This window comes from Nomascus leucogenys, chromosome 17, assembly GCF_006542625.1.
Source record: "Nomascus leucogenys isolate Asia chromosome 17, Asia_NLE_v1, whole genome shotgun sequence".
Lineage (NCBI taxonomy): Eukaryota > Metazoa > Chordata > Mammalia > Primates > Hylobatidae > Nomascus > Nomascus leucogenys.
Window position 1 is genome coordinate 47,562,317 of NC_044397.1, and position 19,066 is coordinate 47,581,382.

The window sequence follows — 19,066 nt, forward strand, 5'->3', positions numbered from 1 at the left end:
TCCCAGCACTTTGGGAGGCCAAGGGGGGCAGATCACAAGGTCAGGAGTTTGAGACCAGCCTGGCCAACATAGTGAAACCCCATCTCTACTAAAAATACAAAAAAAATTAGCTGGGCTTGGTGGTGGGTGCCTGTAATCCCAGCTACTTGGGAGGCTGAGGCAGGAGAATCGCTTGAACCTGGGAGGCAGAGGTTGCAGTGAGCCGAGATCATGCCACTGCACTCCAGCCTAGGCAACAGTGCGAGACTCTGTCTCAAAAAAAAAAAAAAATCCTGACTTATGAAGCCTCCCTAGTACATACCCGAACAAACTGGCTCAACACATGAATTTACTTATGTCAATTAAAAAATCTGAAAGCAGCTGGGCACAGTGGCTCACGTCTGTAATTCCAGCATTTTGGGAGGCTGAGGCAGGTGGATCACGAGGTCAGGAGTTCGAAACCATCCTGGCCAACAAGGCAAAACCCCGTCTCTACTAAAAATACAAAAATTAGCAGGGTGTGGTGGTGGGCACCTGTAATCCCAGCTACTCAGGAGGCTGAGGTAGGAGAATTGCTTGAACCCAGGAGGTGGAGGTTACAATGAGCCAAGATCATGCCATTGCACTACAGCCTGGGTGACAAGAACAAGCCTACATCACAAAAAAAAAAAAAATCTAAAAGCAGCAATAACTAAATACAAGTAGGCTTACAGCCCAGTGCAGTGGCTCACACCTGTAATCCCAGCACTTTGGGAGACCAAGGCAGGCAAATCACCTGAGGTCGGGAGTTCGAGGCAACCTGACCAACATGAAGAAACCCTGTCTCTACTAATACAAAGTTAGACAGGCCTGGTGGCACATGCCTGTAATCCCAGCTACTCGGGAGGCTGAGGCAGGAGAATCACTTGAACCCAGGAGGCGGAGGCTGCGGTGAGCCGAGATCATGCCATTGCACTCCATCCTGGGCAACAAGAGCGAAATTCCATCTCAAAAGTTGGCTTATATAGGGTTCTCCAAGTAAAATAACAAAATGGGATGTTCTAACTAAATAAAATACACTAATTGTGCAATTACATGTAAAAATTTTGTGTGCACTAAATTTTATAAAAATAATTCTTATAATCCCTGATGAGCTCACATAATGAATACTTCAAAAGCTATAAAACAAAATAATTATAAGAAAAAAAAGCCTTCCCACCTTCCTTCCTTCCTTCCTTCCTTCCTTCCTTCCTTCCTTCCTTCCTCCCTCCCTCCCTCCCTCCCTCCTTTCTTTCTTTCTTTTTCTTCTTTTTCTTTTCTTCCCTCTGTGGCCCAGGCTGGAGTACACTCGGCTCGCTGCAGACTCCCTGCGTCCGGCTCCCGTGATTCTCCTGCCCTGGCCTGTGGGCTGCCTGGGATTGCCAGTGCGCGCCACCACCCCTCCCTGGTTTTTCTCCTTTGGCTGGAGGCACGGTTTCATCATGTCAGCCAGGCTGGTCTCCAGCTCCTGACCTCCAGTGGTCTGCCCGCCTTGGCCTCTAGAGGTGCTGGACTGCAGACAGAGGTCGCTCACTCGGTGCTCGGTGTTGCCCGGGCTGCAGTGCGGTGGCGTGGTCTTGGCTCACTGCAGCCTCCACCTCACAGCCGCCTGCCTTGGCCTCTCAGGGTGCTGGGATTGCAGCCTCTGCCCAGCCGCCGCCCCGTCTGGGAGGTGGAGAGCGTCTCTGCCTGGCCACCCATTGTCTGAGTTATGAGGAGCTCCTCTGCCCAGCCACCCCGTCTGGGAGGTGAGGAGCGCCTCTGCCCAGCCGCCACCCCGTCTAGGAAGTGAGGAACGTCTCTGCCTGGCTGCCTATCATGTGGGATGTGAGGAGCGCCTCTGCCCGGCCGCCCATCGTCTGGGATGTGAGGAGCGCCTCTCCCCGGCCGCCCATTGTCTGGGATGTGAGGAGCAATTCTGCCCGGCCGCCACCACGTCTGGGAAGTGAGGAGCGCATCTGCCCGGCCGCCCCATCTGGGAAGTGAGGAGCGCCTCTGCCCGGCCGCCCCGTCTGGGAAGAAGTGAGGAGTGCCTCTGCCCGGCCACCCATCATCTGGGAAGTGAGGAGCGCCTCTGCCCGGCCACCCATCGTCTGGGAAGTGAGGAGCGCCTCTGCCTGGCCACCCATCATCTGGGATGTGATGAGCGCCTCTGCCCGGCCACCCATCATCTGGGATGTGAGGATCGCCTCTGCCCAGCCGCCACCCCATCCGGGAAGTGAGGAGTGTCTCTGCCCGGCCGCCCCGTCTGGGAAGAAGTGAGCGCCTCTGCCCGGCCGCCCCATCTGGGAAGTGAGGAGCGCCTCTGCCCGGCCACCCCGTCTGGGAAGTGAGGAGCGCCTCTGTGCGGCCACCCCTTCTGGGAAGTGAGGAGCGCCTCTGCCCGGCCACCCATTGTCTGGGATGTGAGGAGCGCCTCTGGCCAGCTGCCCCGTCTGGGAAGAAGTGAGGAGAACCTCTGCCCGGCCGCCCCATCTGGGAAGAAGTGAGGAGCTCCTCTGCCCGGCTGCCCTGTCTGGGAAGAAGTGAGGAGCGCCTCTGCCCGGCCACCCCGTCTGGGAAGTGAGGAGCGCCTCTGCCCAGCCGCCCCGTCTGGGAAGAAGTGAGGAGCACCTCTTCCTGGCCGCCCCGTCTGGGAAGAAGTGAGGAGCGCCTCTGCGTGGCCGCCCCTTCTGGGAAGTGAGGAGCGCCTCTGCCCGGCCGCCCCGTCTGGGAAGTAGGAGCGCCTCTGCCCGGCCACCCCATCTGGGAAGTGAGGAGCGCCTCTGCCCGGCCGCCCCGTCTGGGAAGAAGTGAGGAGCGCCTCTGCCCGGCCACCCATCGTCTGGGAAGTGAGGAGCGCCTCTGCCTGGCCACCCATCATCTGGGATGTGATGAGCGCCTCTGTCCGGCCACCCATCGTCTGGGATGTGAGGAGCGCCTCTGCCCGGCTGCCACCCCATCCGGGAAGTGAGAAGCGTCTATGCCCGGCCGCCCCGTCTGGGAAGAAGTGAGGAGTGCCTCTGCCCGGCTGCCCCGTCTGGGAAGAAGTGAGGAGTGCCTCTGCCCGGCTGCCCCATCTGGGAAGTGAGGAGCGCCTCTGCCTGGCCGCCCCGTCTGGGAAGTGAGGAGCGCCTCTGCCCGGCCACCCATTGTCTGGGATGTGAGGAGCGCCTCTGCCCGGCTGCCACCCCATCCGAGAAGTGAGAAGCGTCTATGCCCGGCCGCCCCGTCTGGGAAGAAGTGAGGAGTGCCTCTGCCCGGCCGCCCCGTCTGGGAAGTGAGGAGCACCTCTGCCTGGCCGCCCCATCTGGGAAGTGAGGAGCGCCTCTGTGCGGCCGCCCCTTCTGGGAAGTGAGGAGCGCCTCTGCCCGGCTGCCCCGTCTAGGAAGTGAGGAGCACCTCTGCCTAGCCACCCATTGTCTGGGATGTGAGCGCCTCTGGCCAGCCGCCCCATCTGGGAAGTGAGGAGCCCCTCTGCCCGGCCGCCACCCCGTCTAGGAAGTGAGGAGCGTCTCTGCCCGGCCACCCTGTCTGGGAAGTGAGGAGCACCTCTGCCTGGCCGCCCCGTCTGGGATGTGGGGAGCACCTCTGCCCGGCCGCCCCGTCTGGGAGGTCTACCACAGAGGCCAGAAGCAATGTGGGGGCTGGATGTGGTGGCTCACACCTGTAGTCCCAGTACTCTGGGAGGCCGAGGTGGGTTGATCACTTGAGGCTAGGAGTTTGAGACCAGCCTGGCCAACATGGCGAAACATGAAAAATACAACTGACCAACCAACCAACCCAGCGACAACAAAACAGGTCTACCCTGGAGTCATACTCTAATATTTTCTATTTTTCTCCCTTTCTGATCCTTTATCCCACTTTCTTTTTCTTCCTCTTCCTTCTCCTTCTTCGTCAAATAGAGGATTGAGTTATTATCATTGATCCATACAAAGTCCCTCTCTCATTTATTTTCTTTAATTCCCAACCCCCATCTCTATTCCCCATCTTCCCATGTGCAACCTTCCTAATATGTTTGATATGCATCTTTTTGTTTGTATGTACTTTTAGAAAATGTTTATTGTTTTGTGTGCAAAAAAAAATAAAAAAAGAAAGAAAAAAAAAAACTATGGGTCTAGCATGAGTACCAGGCAAGTAAAACAGAGAAATTGCCTGGGGAGGTTATGAACCATAAGCCATAAGATCTTATAGTCATGAATTCAATACAAGCAGCATATAGAGTTGCCTTACACATATTTGAGGTTTTTAGTTTTCCAGTAAATTAGTCACCTTATTAAAATAATTTTTTCCTCATTTTTAGACAGAACTAGATTGTCTGTAATACAAAGAATAAATGCTAGAGGTGAAGACCTCATTTACCCTGAAGTCATTACTACATATTGTATGTCTGTATCAAAATATGGCATATATGGCAATAAATATATACATACACTATGTACCCACAAAAATTAAGAAAAATAAATTTAAAAAGATAAAAATTTAACCTATGGGAACAATAGTCTTTAATGTATTTGCAGTTTAAGCCACTGGAAAAGATTACTAGAGATGTAAGTCCACTATGTTACCAAATAATATGCTGTTACCATCTTTTACCCCACACCCTTGAGTAAGGTGGGATAAGGTTAAAGTTAGTGGCATAATAACACTTCATCAAATACACAAGTCTTAGCATGCTAAAAAAAAGTTTAATTAGAAAATTAAGTTCACACACAATCTAAATTTTTTAAAGTACTGCATTTTATTACATAAAAGCACAATCAACAAAATGATACATTAATTTTAATATAAAATGTTTTTTCTCACTATACTGCAAAAGAATGTTAGTCTGAACATGTACCTCAAGTAGCACTTAATATTCTAAGTTAATCACAAAGAGCATCTCTACATTTTCCTCATGCATCTTATATTTTAATTTTCTTACTCTTCCACAGAAAGGGGCATAAATAATGCCCACCTATAAAAAAGAATCTCTCATACCTCTGATTCAGCAACAACTGATCACTTGCTTTCAGATGTGAATACAACAGGAATGAAGAAAAACATGAATTTGAGAGTTAAACGTAATCATCAATTGCTTTTCAAAAAATCTGTAATTTTTTTCAAGAAAAAAGTATACTTTGAATGTTAATTATAAGTCTCCAAAAAATCTTCTACTTCTTTTAAAGTTATATATAAATAACTTACCTAACAATTTTAGTTTTGGATTTCCTATAGTCAACACTCTAATTTAGTGTAATGTCTGAAGTGTCAGTGCCTTATGCCTTATGATTTCTACTGTGAATTCTGATATTTACATAGACTTAATTTTGGATTAAATATTTTTCATATTTAATGCATCTGCAAAAATATATTTTAGTATGAACTCTCCGATGTTTTCCAGGCTGCAGTTTTTGAAAAAATGTTTTTCCATATTTATTACATTTGCAGGGTTTTTCTCCAATATAAATTCCCTGATGTTGAACAAAGTTTGAGCAACTAATGCTTTAGGGTTTTCCTCTGGTACAAAATGTGTACAATAAGATCTACCATAAAACTAAAGGTACGACAACCCTCTATTTGTAATGTTCCTCTTAAGAATACTCTTCCTCATATTAAAGGCTTATATTTTCTGAAAGATCTTTTGACAGTAATTGCTTCTTATTAAGTATGAACTCTCTGATGTTTTAACATGTGAGCAGATATAAATGGCTTTTCCATATTCTTTATACAATTTTTCTCAAGTATAAATGCTTTCCTGTGCAATAAGGTGTGAGGATTGGTTAAAAGTTTGCCACATTCTTCATACTTGGAGGATTTTTCTCCAGTATAAATTATCTTACCTACAGTCAAGTGTGACAACCATTTAAAGGCCTTGTCACATTCCTCACATTTCTAGGGCACCAATATGGTTTACGTTTAGAAAAGTTTGCGGTGTAGTGAAAATCTTTGTCACATCTTTCAGGTTTGTAGTTTGTCTTTAGTACAATTTGAGGATTTGTTAAAGGCTCTGCCACATTCATGTTTGCAGGGTTTCTCTCCAGTATAAATTATCTGATGTGTAATAAGGGTTGAGAAGTTGTTAAAGGCTTTGTCACATTCTTCATATTTGTACGGTTTCTCTCCAGTATAAATTATCTTATGTGCAGTAAGGTTTGAGGACTGGTTAAAAGCACTGCCACATTTTTCACATTTGTAGGATTTCCCTTCAGTGTGAATTATCTTATGTTTAGTAAAAATTGAGGACTGGTTAAAGGCTTTGCCACATTCTTCACATTTGTAGAGTTTTTCTCTAGTATGAATTATTTTATGTTTAGTAAGGGTTGAGAATACACTAAAGGCTTTGCCACATTCTTCACATTTGTATGGTTTATCTTCCATATGATTTCTCTTATGTTTAGTAAAAGCTGAGGACCAGCTAAAGGCCTTGCCACATTCTTCACATTTGTAGGGTTTCTCTCCAGTATGAATTATCTTATGTTCAGTAAGGGTTGAGGACTGTTTAAAAGCTTTGCCACATTCTTCACATTTGTAGGGTTTTTCTCCCGTATGAATCCTTTTATGTTTAGTAAGGGTTGAGGACTGGTTAAAGGCTTTGCCACATTCATCACATTTGTAGGGTTTCTCTCCAGTATGAATTATCTTATGTTTAGTAAGGTTTGAGAACTGGTTAAAGGCTTTGCCACATTCTTCACATTTGTATGGTTTTTCCCCAGTATGAATTATCTTATGTTTTTTAAGAATTGAGAATACTCTAAAGGCTTTGCCACATTCTTCACATTTGTAGGGTTTATCTTCCATATGAATTCTCTTATGTTTATTAAGAATCGAGAACTGGTTAAAGGCCTTGCCACATTCTTCACATTTGTAGGGTTTCTCTTCTGTATGAATTCTTTTATGTTTAGTAAGGGTTGAGGACCGGTTAAAAGCTTTGCCACATTCTTCACATTTGTAGGGTTTCTCTCCAGTATGAATTATTTTATGTTTAGTAAGATTTGAGGACCGGTTAAAAGCTTTGCCACATTCTTCACATTTGTAGGGTTTCTCTCCAGTATGAATTATCTTATGTTTAGTAAGTGTTGAGGACCAGTTAAAGGCTTTACCACATTCTTCACATTTGTAAGAATACTCTCTAGCATGAATTTTCTTACGTTGAGTTAATTGTGAAAGCATGCAAAATGATTTGCCATGGTTTTTACATTTGAAAGGTTTCTTTCCAGTATGTCTTATCTTATTTCTATTTACATTTGGAAATTTATGAAAGACTTTCACATATTTATCACATTGAAATATTTTGTTGTCAGTAGTTGTCAAACATTGGTTAAGCCCATTATAACCTCCTTTGTACACCTTACATGCATCCACACTTTTATGGTCTTTTCTTAGCTGTAAATTCTCATGTCCATATTTTCCGTATGTTCTCAGTATCACTTTTTGGAAAGAATCTTTTATGCTCTGCTCTGGCCAAACATCTTGGGCAAAATGAGAACACATAACTGAAAAAAATAAAAATAAGTTACTTCACTTACTGGACTCAGATGAATATACTTTACAAATTTAATCTATAAAATTGTACAAACTACAACATAAGCAAGATGGCATAGCAAAGTACTACAAGCCCTAATTCCTTATACAAATACAAATGTAACAAAAATATACTGACCAAAATACATTTGTGGAAAAGCTATAAATGAGTTAAATGTGTACAGTGCCCCAGGTGAGAACAATGCAAAGAGCTACATAGAAGGAAAAGAAAACTGTTTTACATTTACCCAACACAGCTCTTCCTGCTCCTCAATAACCTAGTGTCTTCAGCAGTAAATTGCCAACCCCTGGTTTCTTTTTAAAAGACAAGAAAAACACTGGCACATACACCTTTATTTCAGGCCTCTAGGGGCCTTTCAAGACACTGGTTTCTGTCTCCCATGCCATAAAGTGCTGAAGGAAATGGTGGTATACTTTGGAATGACAGTTTGTCTGCTGAGACCAAAGGTAAACATTACAGCAGCAGAGAGAATGCAGCAGCACCATAGACAGCAAACACGCGTAGCAACTGATTACTGACTTAACAAAAAACACAAATGAACTCCTTTAACTAAAAAGTAAACAGAATTTCAGACAAGGCACATCCTAAGAACATGTTTTAGAGACTCCCGGAATCTCTAGCCAAGACAATTGGTTTAAGACTATGCCAGGACAAGGCTACATAATAAAGATTGTAATAGGCAGCTTTTTTTTAATGCCCAAATCTCAGTCAAACATTACAATGTATACAAAATATCAGGGCAACATGGCCCTGTCAAAAAAATATAAAATTTTTTAGAAAACAACCATAAAAAATAAAGTCATAAATTAAAGAAATTGAAAATAAATTGAATAATATTCAATGAGTGAAACAGAAACACAGACGATTTTTGAAAATCAGATAAATGAGGATAACAAAAATATTCAAAATATCGACACCCCCTCAGAAATTGTGGAGGTAAAAAATACAAAAAGAAACTGAAAAATACAATAAAAAATGAAGAAGCTAGACAAACTAGGATACACACAAAGATACCTAAACACATATATAAGCACAATTTCAGAAGTTACAGACAAGAAGAGAGTCTTGGGAGCTGCAAGATAAAAGTAATGCGTCATTTATATGCATAGTCTTACGAGATAACCAGTGAACTGTCAACAAAAATTTTGCAGGCCATAAAGAAACTGTGTGATGTAGTCAAAGTCCAAAACAAAATTATAACACAGAATGTAAAACTTACTGGCCACCATCAATTAAATCAATATATTCATGGAAGAAATCTTAGAAGAATATAGAAAAAAAAGTAGTACAGAGGATACCTGAAGATAAAAAAGGCTGAGAACTTTCCAAATTTTGACGTAATAAGAGAAAAAATATTCCTAACCAATAACTTGGTTAGAAATTGTTTTACTTTAAAAACAAGAAAAAAATAGATTTTCCAAAATAAAAGGTAAGGGTGTTTATTATCCCTTGCACAGTCCTACAGGAAATGCTACATGGTGAGCAGGCACCATGGCTCATGCCTGTAATCCTACAGCTTTAGGAGGCCAAAGCAATCAATCACTTGAGACCAGGAGTTCAAGATCAGCCTGAGCAACATAGTAAGACATTGCATATACAAAAAGAGAAATGCTAAAATGACTGTATTATGTTGAAAAATAAAATAATGCTGGGCAGCATCATAAAACCATATATAAATATAAAGCTCTCTATTAAATGTAAATATAGACACACATAGAATTCTTTACCATCATAATGATGGAGCATCAAACCCTTAAAGTTCTTTTATAGAATATGAAAAACAAAATATAAATCTGAATAAATCTGTTAATAGAAACATAATATAAAATAATTTGTAATATTAGTAACAAACTAGAAAATGTTTTAACTTTAAGATGTTTTATATAATCTTCATTTTCCAAGATGATTACAAAGATAATATTTATAGAAACTGTGCAAAACAAAAAATAACGCATGTCACTATGAGATTAAACAAAAATTCAAGGAGTAAAACAGGAAATGAGAAAAAAACATATCTAAAAAATACAAGAAACAATAACAATGGAACTGGTAATAGTAACATTGTTTCTTTAAAAAAATCATTTTAAATATAAATTAAACTACTTAATAAAAAGAAATGTAATCCCAGGACTTTGAGAGGTCAAGGTGAGCTGATCACTTGATTGCAGGAGTTTGAGACCAGCCTCAGCAACATGGCAAAACCCTGTCTTTACAGAAAATACAAAAAACTAGCTGGGTATGATGGCACATGCCTGTAACCAGCTACTTGACAGGCTGAAATGATAAGATCATCTGAGTTTGGGAGGTTGAGGCTGCAGCTCATTGCCATGATCACACCACTGCAAACCAGCCTGGTTGACAGAGTGAGACCCTATCTCAAAAATAAATAAATATGTAAATAAATAAATAAATAAGAAAGCGTACAATATACTGCCTAAAAGAGATCCATTTTAGCACTAAGTCAAATAGGCTGAAAGTAACAGAATGAAAAAGATCTGTATCTATGCAAATAGCAACCACAATTGGGTAAGGCAGCCATAATTATATCAGACATATATGCTTTAAGTCAAGTACCAGCATGAGATAAAGACTGATATTATATAATTGTAAAATGGGTCAATTTACCAGGAATCTATAACTACCATAACTATCTACTCTTTTAATAAACTAGCTCTCACTTGAATTGATGGAGTGTAACCTTTTTGATTACCAAGAGGAGAGTGCCAAGCCATTCATAAGAAATTTGCCCCCATGACCCAAGCACCTTCCTCCAGGTCCCACATCAAACATTGAGGATTACATCGTAGCATGAGGTTTGGAGCATGTTCTCAATATCATAGACCAACTAGGCTTAACAGACATGTACAAAACTTTCTAGTCAAAAGCAAGGGAATACACAATATTCTTATTTGCAGCTGGTGTATTCTGTTAGGACACATACCAAGTCTTATTAATATAAGAGTAACAGCTGGGTGCAGGGCTCATGCCTATAACCCAACACTCTGGGATTTCAAGGTGGGAGGATGACTTAAAGCCAGAAGTTTGAGGCCAGCCTGGGCAACACAGTGAGAATCTGTCACTACAAACGATCAAAATATTAGCCAGGCATGGCAGTGCATGTCTGCAGTCCCAGCTGTTCAGGAGGCTGAGGAAAAGGATCACTTGAGCCCAGGAGACTGAGGCTGCAGTGAGACAAAATTATGCCACTGCACTCCAGCCTGTCTCAGAACCAGCAACAATAAATAAACTTAAGACCAAAAAAATAATAAACTGTATGTTTTCTGACCAAAACTGAAAGAAACTAGGAATTAAAAGAAATGTGAAAATAAAACACATTCTTTAACATATTTTTGCTCAAGGGTCAAAAAACTTCATTTTGGGCCGGGCACAGTGGCTCATGCCTGTAATCCCAGCATTTTGGGAGGCCAAGGCGGGTGAAGGCCGGTGGATCACCTGAGGTCAGGAGTTTGAGACCAGTCTGGCCAACATGGTGAAACCCCATCTCTACTAAAAATATTAAAAAATTAGCTGGGCGTGGAGGCAAGCACCTGTAATTGGGAGGCTGAGGCCTGAGAATCGCTTGAACCCGGGAGGCAGAGGTTACAGTGAGGCGAGATCGCACCAGCCATTGCATTCTGGCCTGGGCAACAAGAGTGAAACAACTTCTCAAAAAACAAACAAAAAAACTTCATTTTGTTAAGATGTCAATACAACCTACAGTGGTAAAGAAATTCAACATAATCTGTATAAAAATAACTATAGCACAGTTTTTAACAGAAATATTGTCTAAATTTTTAAAATTTGATTAAAATCTGTAACTATCCAAACACCCATGAAAAAGAACAAACAGCCATTATACTTCCTGATTTCACAACATATTAAAAGCTACAACAACAAAAACAATGTGGTACTGACACAAAGACAGATAAAGAGATGAAAGAACAGAGAGCCTAGAAATGAACCGTTCTGTATATGATCAAATGATCTTCCACAAAGTTGCCATGAGCATACAATAGAGGAAAGATAATCTCTTCAAAAAAATAATGGTGAAACTGGATAGTAACACTTATAAAGTTTGATCCTTTCCTTGAACCATATACAAAAAATATTTTAAATAAAATACTTAGACATAAAAAAATAACAAATCTCTTAGGAAAAATATAGAGGAAAGACATTACGTTGGTCTTGGCACCATTTACGGTATTAATGCATGAGCAACAAAGAACAGAACAGAAAAACTGAATTACGCTATACTTCAAAATTTTTACACATCAAAGAAAACATTCAAGAGAGTGACAATGTCCCCTAGGAAATAAGTGAAAATGTTTGCAAATCACATGTGATAGAAGCTAATATTCACAATATATAAACAACTCTTCAAACTGAACAATAAAGTTGAATAACTTGATGAGAAATGAAGATATGAAGAACAGAAATGAAGAAATAATTGAATTTTATCATCTAAAGTGTATCATATAAAGTATCATATAAAGTCCAATAATATTGAACTTTAAATAATTGAATCTTTATCAAGAGATATATATACATGGGAAAAAGCATTTGAAAGGACAGACAAAATTACTAATTTATAGAGAAATGCATAAAAAGCACAATGAAAAACAAAATCACCTCATACCAGTTAGAATGGCCACTATACATTTTTTAAAAGGCACCAAATCTGTTGATGCAATGAAAATAAAACCCATGTTATTTTTTGGTGAAAAACAAGGATGCAGCCATTATTTTAAAATATTATATACATGTTTCTCAAATAATTAAAGATGGAATTATTATTAAACACAGTATCCCATTTATGAATCTATATCCAAACTATGCAACATAGGATCTTAAAAATATATTTGAACATCCATGTTTATTGTACCAGTATTCACAAAAGCCAAAAGGCTAAGCAACCCAACTGTCTTCTTGATTTATAAACACATCAAAAAATGTAACATATAAATACAGTGGAATATTGTTCAGCCTTAAAAAAGAAAATTGTCACATTTTAAGATAAACTTTTTTTTTTTGAGACGGAGTCTCACTCTGTCACCCAGGCTGGAGTGCAGTGGTGCAATCTTGGCTCACTGCAAGCTCCACCTCCCGGGTTCACGCCATTCTCCTGCCTCAGCCTCTCCGAGTAGCTGGGACTACAGGCGCCCGCCACCACGCCCGGCTAATTTTTTTTTTTTTTGTATTTTTAGTAGAGACGGGGTTTCACCGTGGTCTCGATCTCCTGACCTCATGATCCGCCTGCCTCGGCCTCCCAAAGTGCTGGGATTACAAGTGTGAGCCACCGTGTAAGATAAACTTCTTTGTCACCTGACATAAGCCAGTAACAAAATGATGGATACTGTGTGATCCCACTTATATGAGATATCTTAAACAGTCACACTCATAAAAACAGTAAGTGGAAGGGTGTTTGTCAAGGGCTGGAGAGAGGGTAAAATGGGCAGTTATTGCTTAATGGGTACTGAGTTTTAGTTTTACAAGATGTAAAATTTCAAGAAGTCTTTTGTATAATGATGTCAATATAGTTAACATGCCTCAAATGTACAGCTTTTTGGAGACAGAGTCTCACTTGTCACCCAAGCTGCAGTGCAATGGCACAATTAAGGCTCACCGCAGCCTCAAACTTCCAGGCTTAAGTAATCCTCTCCCCTCAATCTCCCAAGTAGCTGGGACCACAGGTGACAACCACCATGTCTGGCTATTTTAAAAAAAAACTGTAGAGAGAGGGTCTCCATATGTTGTCCAAGCTGGCCTCAAACATTTGGGCTCTGGCCAGGCGCAGTGGCTCACTCCTGTAATCCCAGCACTTCGGAAGGCTGAGGTGGGTGGGTCACCTGAGGTCGGGAGGTAGAGAACAGCCTGACCAACAGGGAGAAACCCTGTCTCTACTAAAAATACAAAATTAGCCAGGCATGGTAGCACATGCCTGTAATCCCAGCTACTCGGGAGGCTGAGGCAGGAGAATCACTTGAACTCAGGAGGCGGAGGTTACGGTGAGCCGAGATGACGCCATTGTACTCCAGCCTGGGCAACAAAAGCAAAACTCCATCTCAAAAAAAAAAAAAAAAGTGGGCTCAAGTGATGCTCCTGTCTTGGCCTCCCAAAATCTGAGGATTACAGATGTGAGCCACCACCATGCCTGGCAATGAAATGTAAACTTAAATAGATTTAAGATGGTAAATTTTAGGTTATGTGTTTTTACAACAATTATTTTTTAAAAGAAAAACTAAAAAAAAAAAAAAATAGAATTACAAATATTTCCAAAAATTACCTTCAAATTACAAAAGTGTTTCTCTTACCCAAAGGAAATTATATAATATTTATCATTAAACACATGGTGGAAAGACTATTTGCATGACTACTCAGACAAAACAACCATTGAAAATCAGCTAAGAAAGAATATACACAAGATATGCCATAACCAAAATTAAAGTCATATTTATAGATAAAAACACACACATATATAATCAGACTATGATGGACATATGGCTGACTTATTTCTTAGTTAAACCCAACATTCACTTAAAGTGTACAAACAGAAGTGCAAATTGCTAAAACCATAAAAACAAGAAAAACTGATAAGAAACCTACATTAAACAAAAAACACTAATATGGAACTGTAAAACATTAAAAGAAATGTTTACTCATAAAACCTGGTTTGCAATATTGATGTACCATTAAAAAGAATTTGTCTAGATAACTGCAATATTTGAGTGTAACTGTAATGGAAGGCAAGTATTTGAATCACTGGCATGCACTTTATGGCAGTAAAATTTCAGAGAAAATGCAGTATAATCATACATAGAAGATTCTAATAAAAAACTTAAGTAGGCATTTTTAAAAATTGAAATAATTTTTATGTTTTAAATATATGCTATTCTTACACAAGATGAAACTGCTGCAATCCAACTATAGAAGCAAAGAATAGCCTTACGTTGCCAAATAAAGAAAAAATTTTTATTTTGCTGAATATGGTTAGTGCCTCTGATATATAAAACAAATATTTGGGGGATACATTATGTTATTACTTAGATATAGGCTAAAAAGTGGGTGAAAATACTATTCCTTTTTGCCTGAAGCAAACTTAAATTTATAAGTAACTATTTTAGTAATTATGGAGTGCCTACTAATTATCTAATTTACTTCAGGCATAACATGTAAATTCTAGCATATTGTCCCAAAGGTCTGATTCTAAAGTTACAGATAAATTTGAAATAGAAAATAGAAAGTAAAAATGTATAGGAAGAGTGACATCAGGATGATAGGACAATAAAAGGTGCCTTATTTTGTTATCCTCCAACAGCAAGAAAATTTGTCAGCCATCCCTCATAAAAACGCCTTTTGAGAGAGCCAGGCATCATGGCTCACACCGGTAATGAAAGCTTTATCATACATCGAGGTTGGAGAATTGCTTCAGGCCAGGATTTCAAGACCAGAATGGGTTATGAAGCAAGACCCCATCTCAAAAATAAGAGCCTTTAAGAGAGCTTTGAGATCCAGGGAGGGAGTTGTGAAATGCTAAACCCAAGATTGAGGAGTGTTGTTTTCAGAAGGCAGGCCCTCATGCAGGCGGCAAACTAAAGGACTCCTGTTCTTGGCTACAGACAAGAAAATGGCCCACCAAACTTGGTCCCACTGAGAATTCTGAACTTACTCTGCAACCATCCCAAACTTCTCCTAGCCACAGTCTGGAAAAGGTCCTGCCCTTCCAGCGGCCTGGAGGAAGACAACCATTTATAGCCATGCAGGCAGGCCTGCTTGCAGACCTTGGCCTTTACTGTGGTCTCTGAAGCAGTTTAATGACTCAGTTCCAACTCTCTAAGCCACAGTTTATGGCCAGTTATATCTACATAGAAACCTACATAGAGGCCTGGGGAAATCCTCTCTGGTACTCAGTGAAAGCCATACTCATCCACATCTTGATATAAGGTCCATTATACGCAGACCCAACTACAGAAACCTGCCCTAGTGTCTGCCCTACAGAGCAAAGTCCTGGAGGATATTCAGTCTGTCCAAAAATAAAATGGAAATTACAAATACCCAAGCCCCTTGTAACAAGCCAGTAAAGGTGGATCCTAGTGTAGACCCAGCAGCCTTGTGACGAAGCTACACCCCTCTCTACCACAAACCAAGAGGGTATAACATCACCCTGGGAACCCAACAAAAGATCTTTACCTACTAAAACCAGTTTATAAAAACTTGAGGGCCGCCCCTCTGCCCAGCCTCCCCATCTGGGAAGTGAGGAGCGCCTCTGCCAGGTCACCCATCGTCTGGGAGGTGAGGAGTGCCTCTCCCCGGCCACCGATCGTCTGGGAAGTGAGGAGCGCCTCTGCCCGATCACCCATCGTCTGGGAGGTGAGGAGCGCCTCTGCCCGGTCACCCATCATCTGGGAGGTGAGGAGCGCTTCTGCCCGGCCGCCCATTGTCTGGGAAGTGAGGAGCGCCTCTGCCCGGTCACCCATCGTCTGGGAGGTGAGGAGCGCCTCTGCCCGGCCACCCATCGTCTGGGAGGTGAGGAGCGCTTCAGCCCGGCCACCCATCGTCTGGGAAGTGAGGAGCGCCTCTGCCTGGCCGCCCCGTCTGGGAAGAAGTGAGGAGCGTCTCTGCCCGGCCGCCCCGTCTGGGAAGTGAGGAGCGCCTCTGCCCGGCCGCCCCATTGGGAAGAAGAAAGGAGCGACTCTGCCCGGCCGCCCCGTCTGGGAAGTGAAGAGCGCCTCTGCCCGGCCGCCCATCTGGGAAGAAGAAAGGAGCGCCTCTGACCGGCCGCCCCATCTGGGAAGTGAGAGCGCCTCTGCCGGCCGCCCCCGGAAGAAGTGAGGAGGGCCTCTGCCGGCTGCCCTGTCCGGGAAGAAGGAGGACGCCTCTGCCCGGCCGCCCGTCGGGAAGAAGTAGGAGCGCCTCTGCCCGCCGCCCCGTCTGGGAAGTGAGGAGCGCCTCTGCCCGGCGCCCCGTCTGGGAAGTGAGGAGCGCCTCTGCCCGGCCGCCCCGTCTGGGAAGTGAGGAGCGCCTCTGCCCGGCCCCCGTCTGGGAAGTGAGGAGGCCTCTGCCGGCCCCCTCGTCTGGGAAGTGAGGAGGCCTCTGCCGGCCGCCCCGTCTGGGAAGTGAGGAGCCCTCTGCCCGGCGCCCCGTCCGGGAAGAGTGAGGAGCGCCTCTGCCCGGCCGCCCTCGGGGAGTGAGGGCGCCTCTGCCCGGCCCCCCGTCTGGGAAGTGAGGAGCGCCTCTGCCTGGCCTTCCGTCGGGAAGTGAGGAGCGCCTCGCCCGCCCCCGTCTGGGAAGAAGTGAGGAGCGCCTCTGCCCGGCCGCCCCGTCTGGGAAGTGAGGAGGCCTCTCCCGGCCGCCCCTCCGGGAAGAAGTGAGGAGCGCCTCTGCCCGGGCCCCCGTCCTGGAAGAGGGAGCCCTCTGCCCGCCCCCGTCGGAAGAGGTGAGGAGCGCCTCTCCGCCACCCATCGTCTGGGAGGGAGGAGCGCTTCGCCCGGCCGCCGTCTGGGAAGTGAGAGCGCCTCTGCCGGCCACCCATCGTCTGCAAAGTGAGGAGGCGCACTCTGCCGGCCACCCATCGTCTGGGAAGTGAGCAGCGCCTCTGCCCGGCCACCCATCGTCTGGGTAGTGTGGAGCGCCTCTCCCGGCGCACCGCCTGGAAGTGAGGAGCGCCTCCTGCCCGGCCGCCCCGTCTGGGAAGTGAGGAGCGCCTCTGCCCGGCCACCCATCGTCTGGGAAGTGAGCAGCGCCTCTGCCCGGCCCCCCATCGTCTGGGAAGTGAAGGAGCGCCTCGGCCCGGCCGCCCCGTCTGCGAAGTGAAGGAGCGCCTCTGCCCGGCTCCCCATCTGGGAAGTGAGGAGAGACCTCTGCCCTGCCCACCCCCTCTGGGAAGTGAGGAGCGCCTCTGCCCGGCCGCCGCGTCTGGGAAGAGTGAGGAGCGCCTCTGCCCGGCCCACCCAGTCCAGGAAGAGCTGAGGGGCGCCTCTGCCCGGCACCCTCGTCTGGGAAGGAGGAGCGCCTCTGCCCAGCCGCCCATCGGAAGTGAGGACGCCCTGCCGGACCCCCGTCTGGGAAGTGAGGAGAGCCTCTGCCCGGCCGCCCCGCTGGGAAGTGAGGAGCGCCTCTGCCGGCCCCCCGTCTGGAAGTGAGGAGCGCCTCTGCCCGGCCGCCCCGTCTGGGAAGTGAGGAGCGCCTCTGCCCACCCCATCGTCTGGGAAGTGAGGAGCGCCTCTGCCCGGCCCCATCGTCTGGGAAGTGAGGAGCGCCTCTGCCCGGCCACCCGTCTGGGAAGGAGGAGCGCCTCTGCCCGGCCACCACCGTCTGGGAAGTGAGGAGCGCCTCTGCCCGCCGCCCCGTCGGGAGGAGGAGCTCTGCCCGGCCGCCCGTCGGGAAGTGAGGAGCGCCTCTGCCGGCCGCCCCGTCCGGAGAAGTGAGGAGCGCCTCTGCCCGGCCCCCGTCCGGGAAGAAGTGAGGAGCGCCTCTGCCCGGCCGCCCCGTCCGGGAAGAGTGAGGAGCGCCTCTGCCCGCCCCCTCGTCTGGGAAGTGAGGAGCGCCTCTGCCCGGCCCCGTCTGGGAAGTGAGGAGCGCCTCTGCCCGCCGCCCCGTCTGGGAAGAAGTGAGGAGCGCCTCTGCCCGGCCGCCCCGTCTGGGAAGTGAGGAGCCCTCTCCCCCCCCTCCGTCGGGAGAAGTGAGGAGCGCCTCTGCCCGGCCGCCCCGTCTGGAGAAGTGAGGAGCGCCTCTGCCCGGCCGCCCCGTCTGGGAAGAGTGAGGAGCGCCTCTGCCCGGCCACCCATCGTCTGGGAAGTGAGGAGCGCCTCTGCCCGGCCGCCGTCTGGGAAGTGAGGAGCGCCTCTGCCCGGCCACCCCGTCTGGGAAGTGAGGAGCGCCTCTGCCCGGCCACCCGTCTGGGAAGTGAGGAGCGCCTCTGCCCGGCCACCCCGTCTGGAAGTGAGGAGCGCCTCTGCCCGGCCGCCCGTCTGGGAAGTGAGGAGCGCCTCTGCCCGGCCACCCATCGTCTGGGAAGTGAGGAGCGCCTCTGCCCGGCCCCCGTCTGGGAAGTGAGGAGCGCCTCTGCCCGGCCACCCATCTGGGAAGTGAGGAGCGCCTCTGCCCGGCCACCCGTCTGGGAAGTGAGGAGCGCCTCTGCCCGGCCGCCCCGTCTGGGAAGTGAGGAGCGCCTCTGCCCGGCCACCCGTCTGGGAAGTGAGGAGCGCCTCTGCCCGGCCACCCCGTCTGGGCGGGACCGCCCGTCTTGTGGAAGTGAGGAAGGGGCCTCTGCCCGGCCACACGCCTGTCTGGAAGTGGAGGAGGCGCGCCTCTGCCCGGCCGACCCATCTGTCTGAGGAGTGAGGAAGCGCCTCTGCCGGCTAAGCCGCAATGCGCCTCTGAAGAAGTGAGGAGCGCCTCTGCCCCCGGCCGCCGCCGTTCAGGGCAGTGAGGAGCGCCTCTGCCCGGCCACCCATCGTCTGGGCAAGTGAGGAGCGCCTCGTGCCCGGCCGCCCGCAGGATCTGGCGAAGTCTGGGAGTGAGATGCGCTCTGCCCCGGCCACCCACCCGTCTGGGAAGTGAGGAGCG

General features: G+C 46.3%; 1 protein-coding gene across 2 annotated transcripts in view; it reads right to left on the reverse strand.

Moving 5' to 3' along the window:
- Window positions 1–4,694: 4,694 nt before the first annotated feature.
- Window positions 4,695–19,066, reverse strand: part of LOC100606622 (zinc finger protein 92) — a 40,303-nt gene continuing 25,931 nt past the window's right edge. For both annotated transcript variants that reach the window (XM_003279269.3, XM_003279271.4), the window contains one exon: window positions 4,695–7,451. In XM_003279269.3, coding sequence (XP_003279317.1) covers window positions 5,917–7,451 — 1,535 coding nt within the window. In that variant the 3' untranslated portion in view covers window positions 4,695–5,916. The remainder of the gene's footprint in view (window positions 7,452–19,066) is intronic.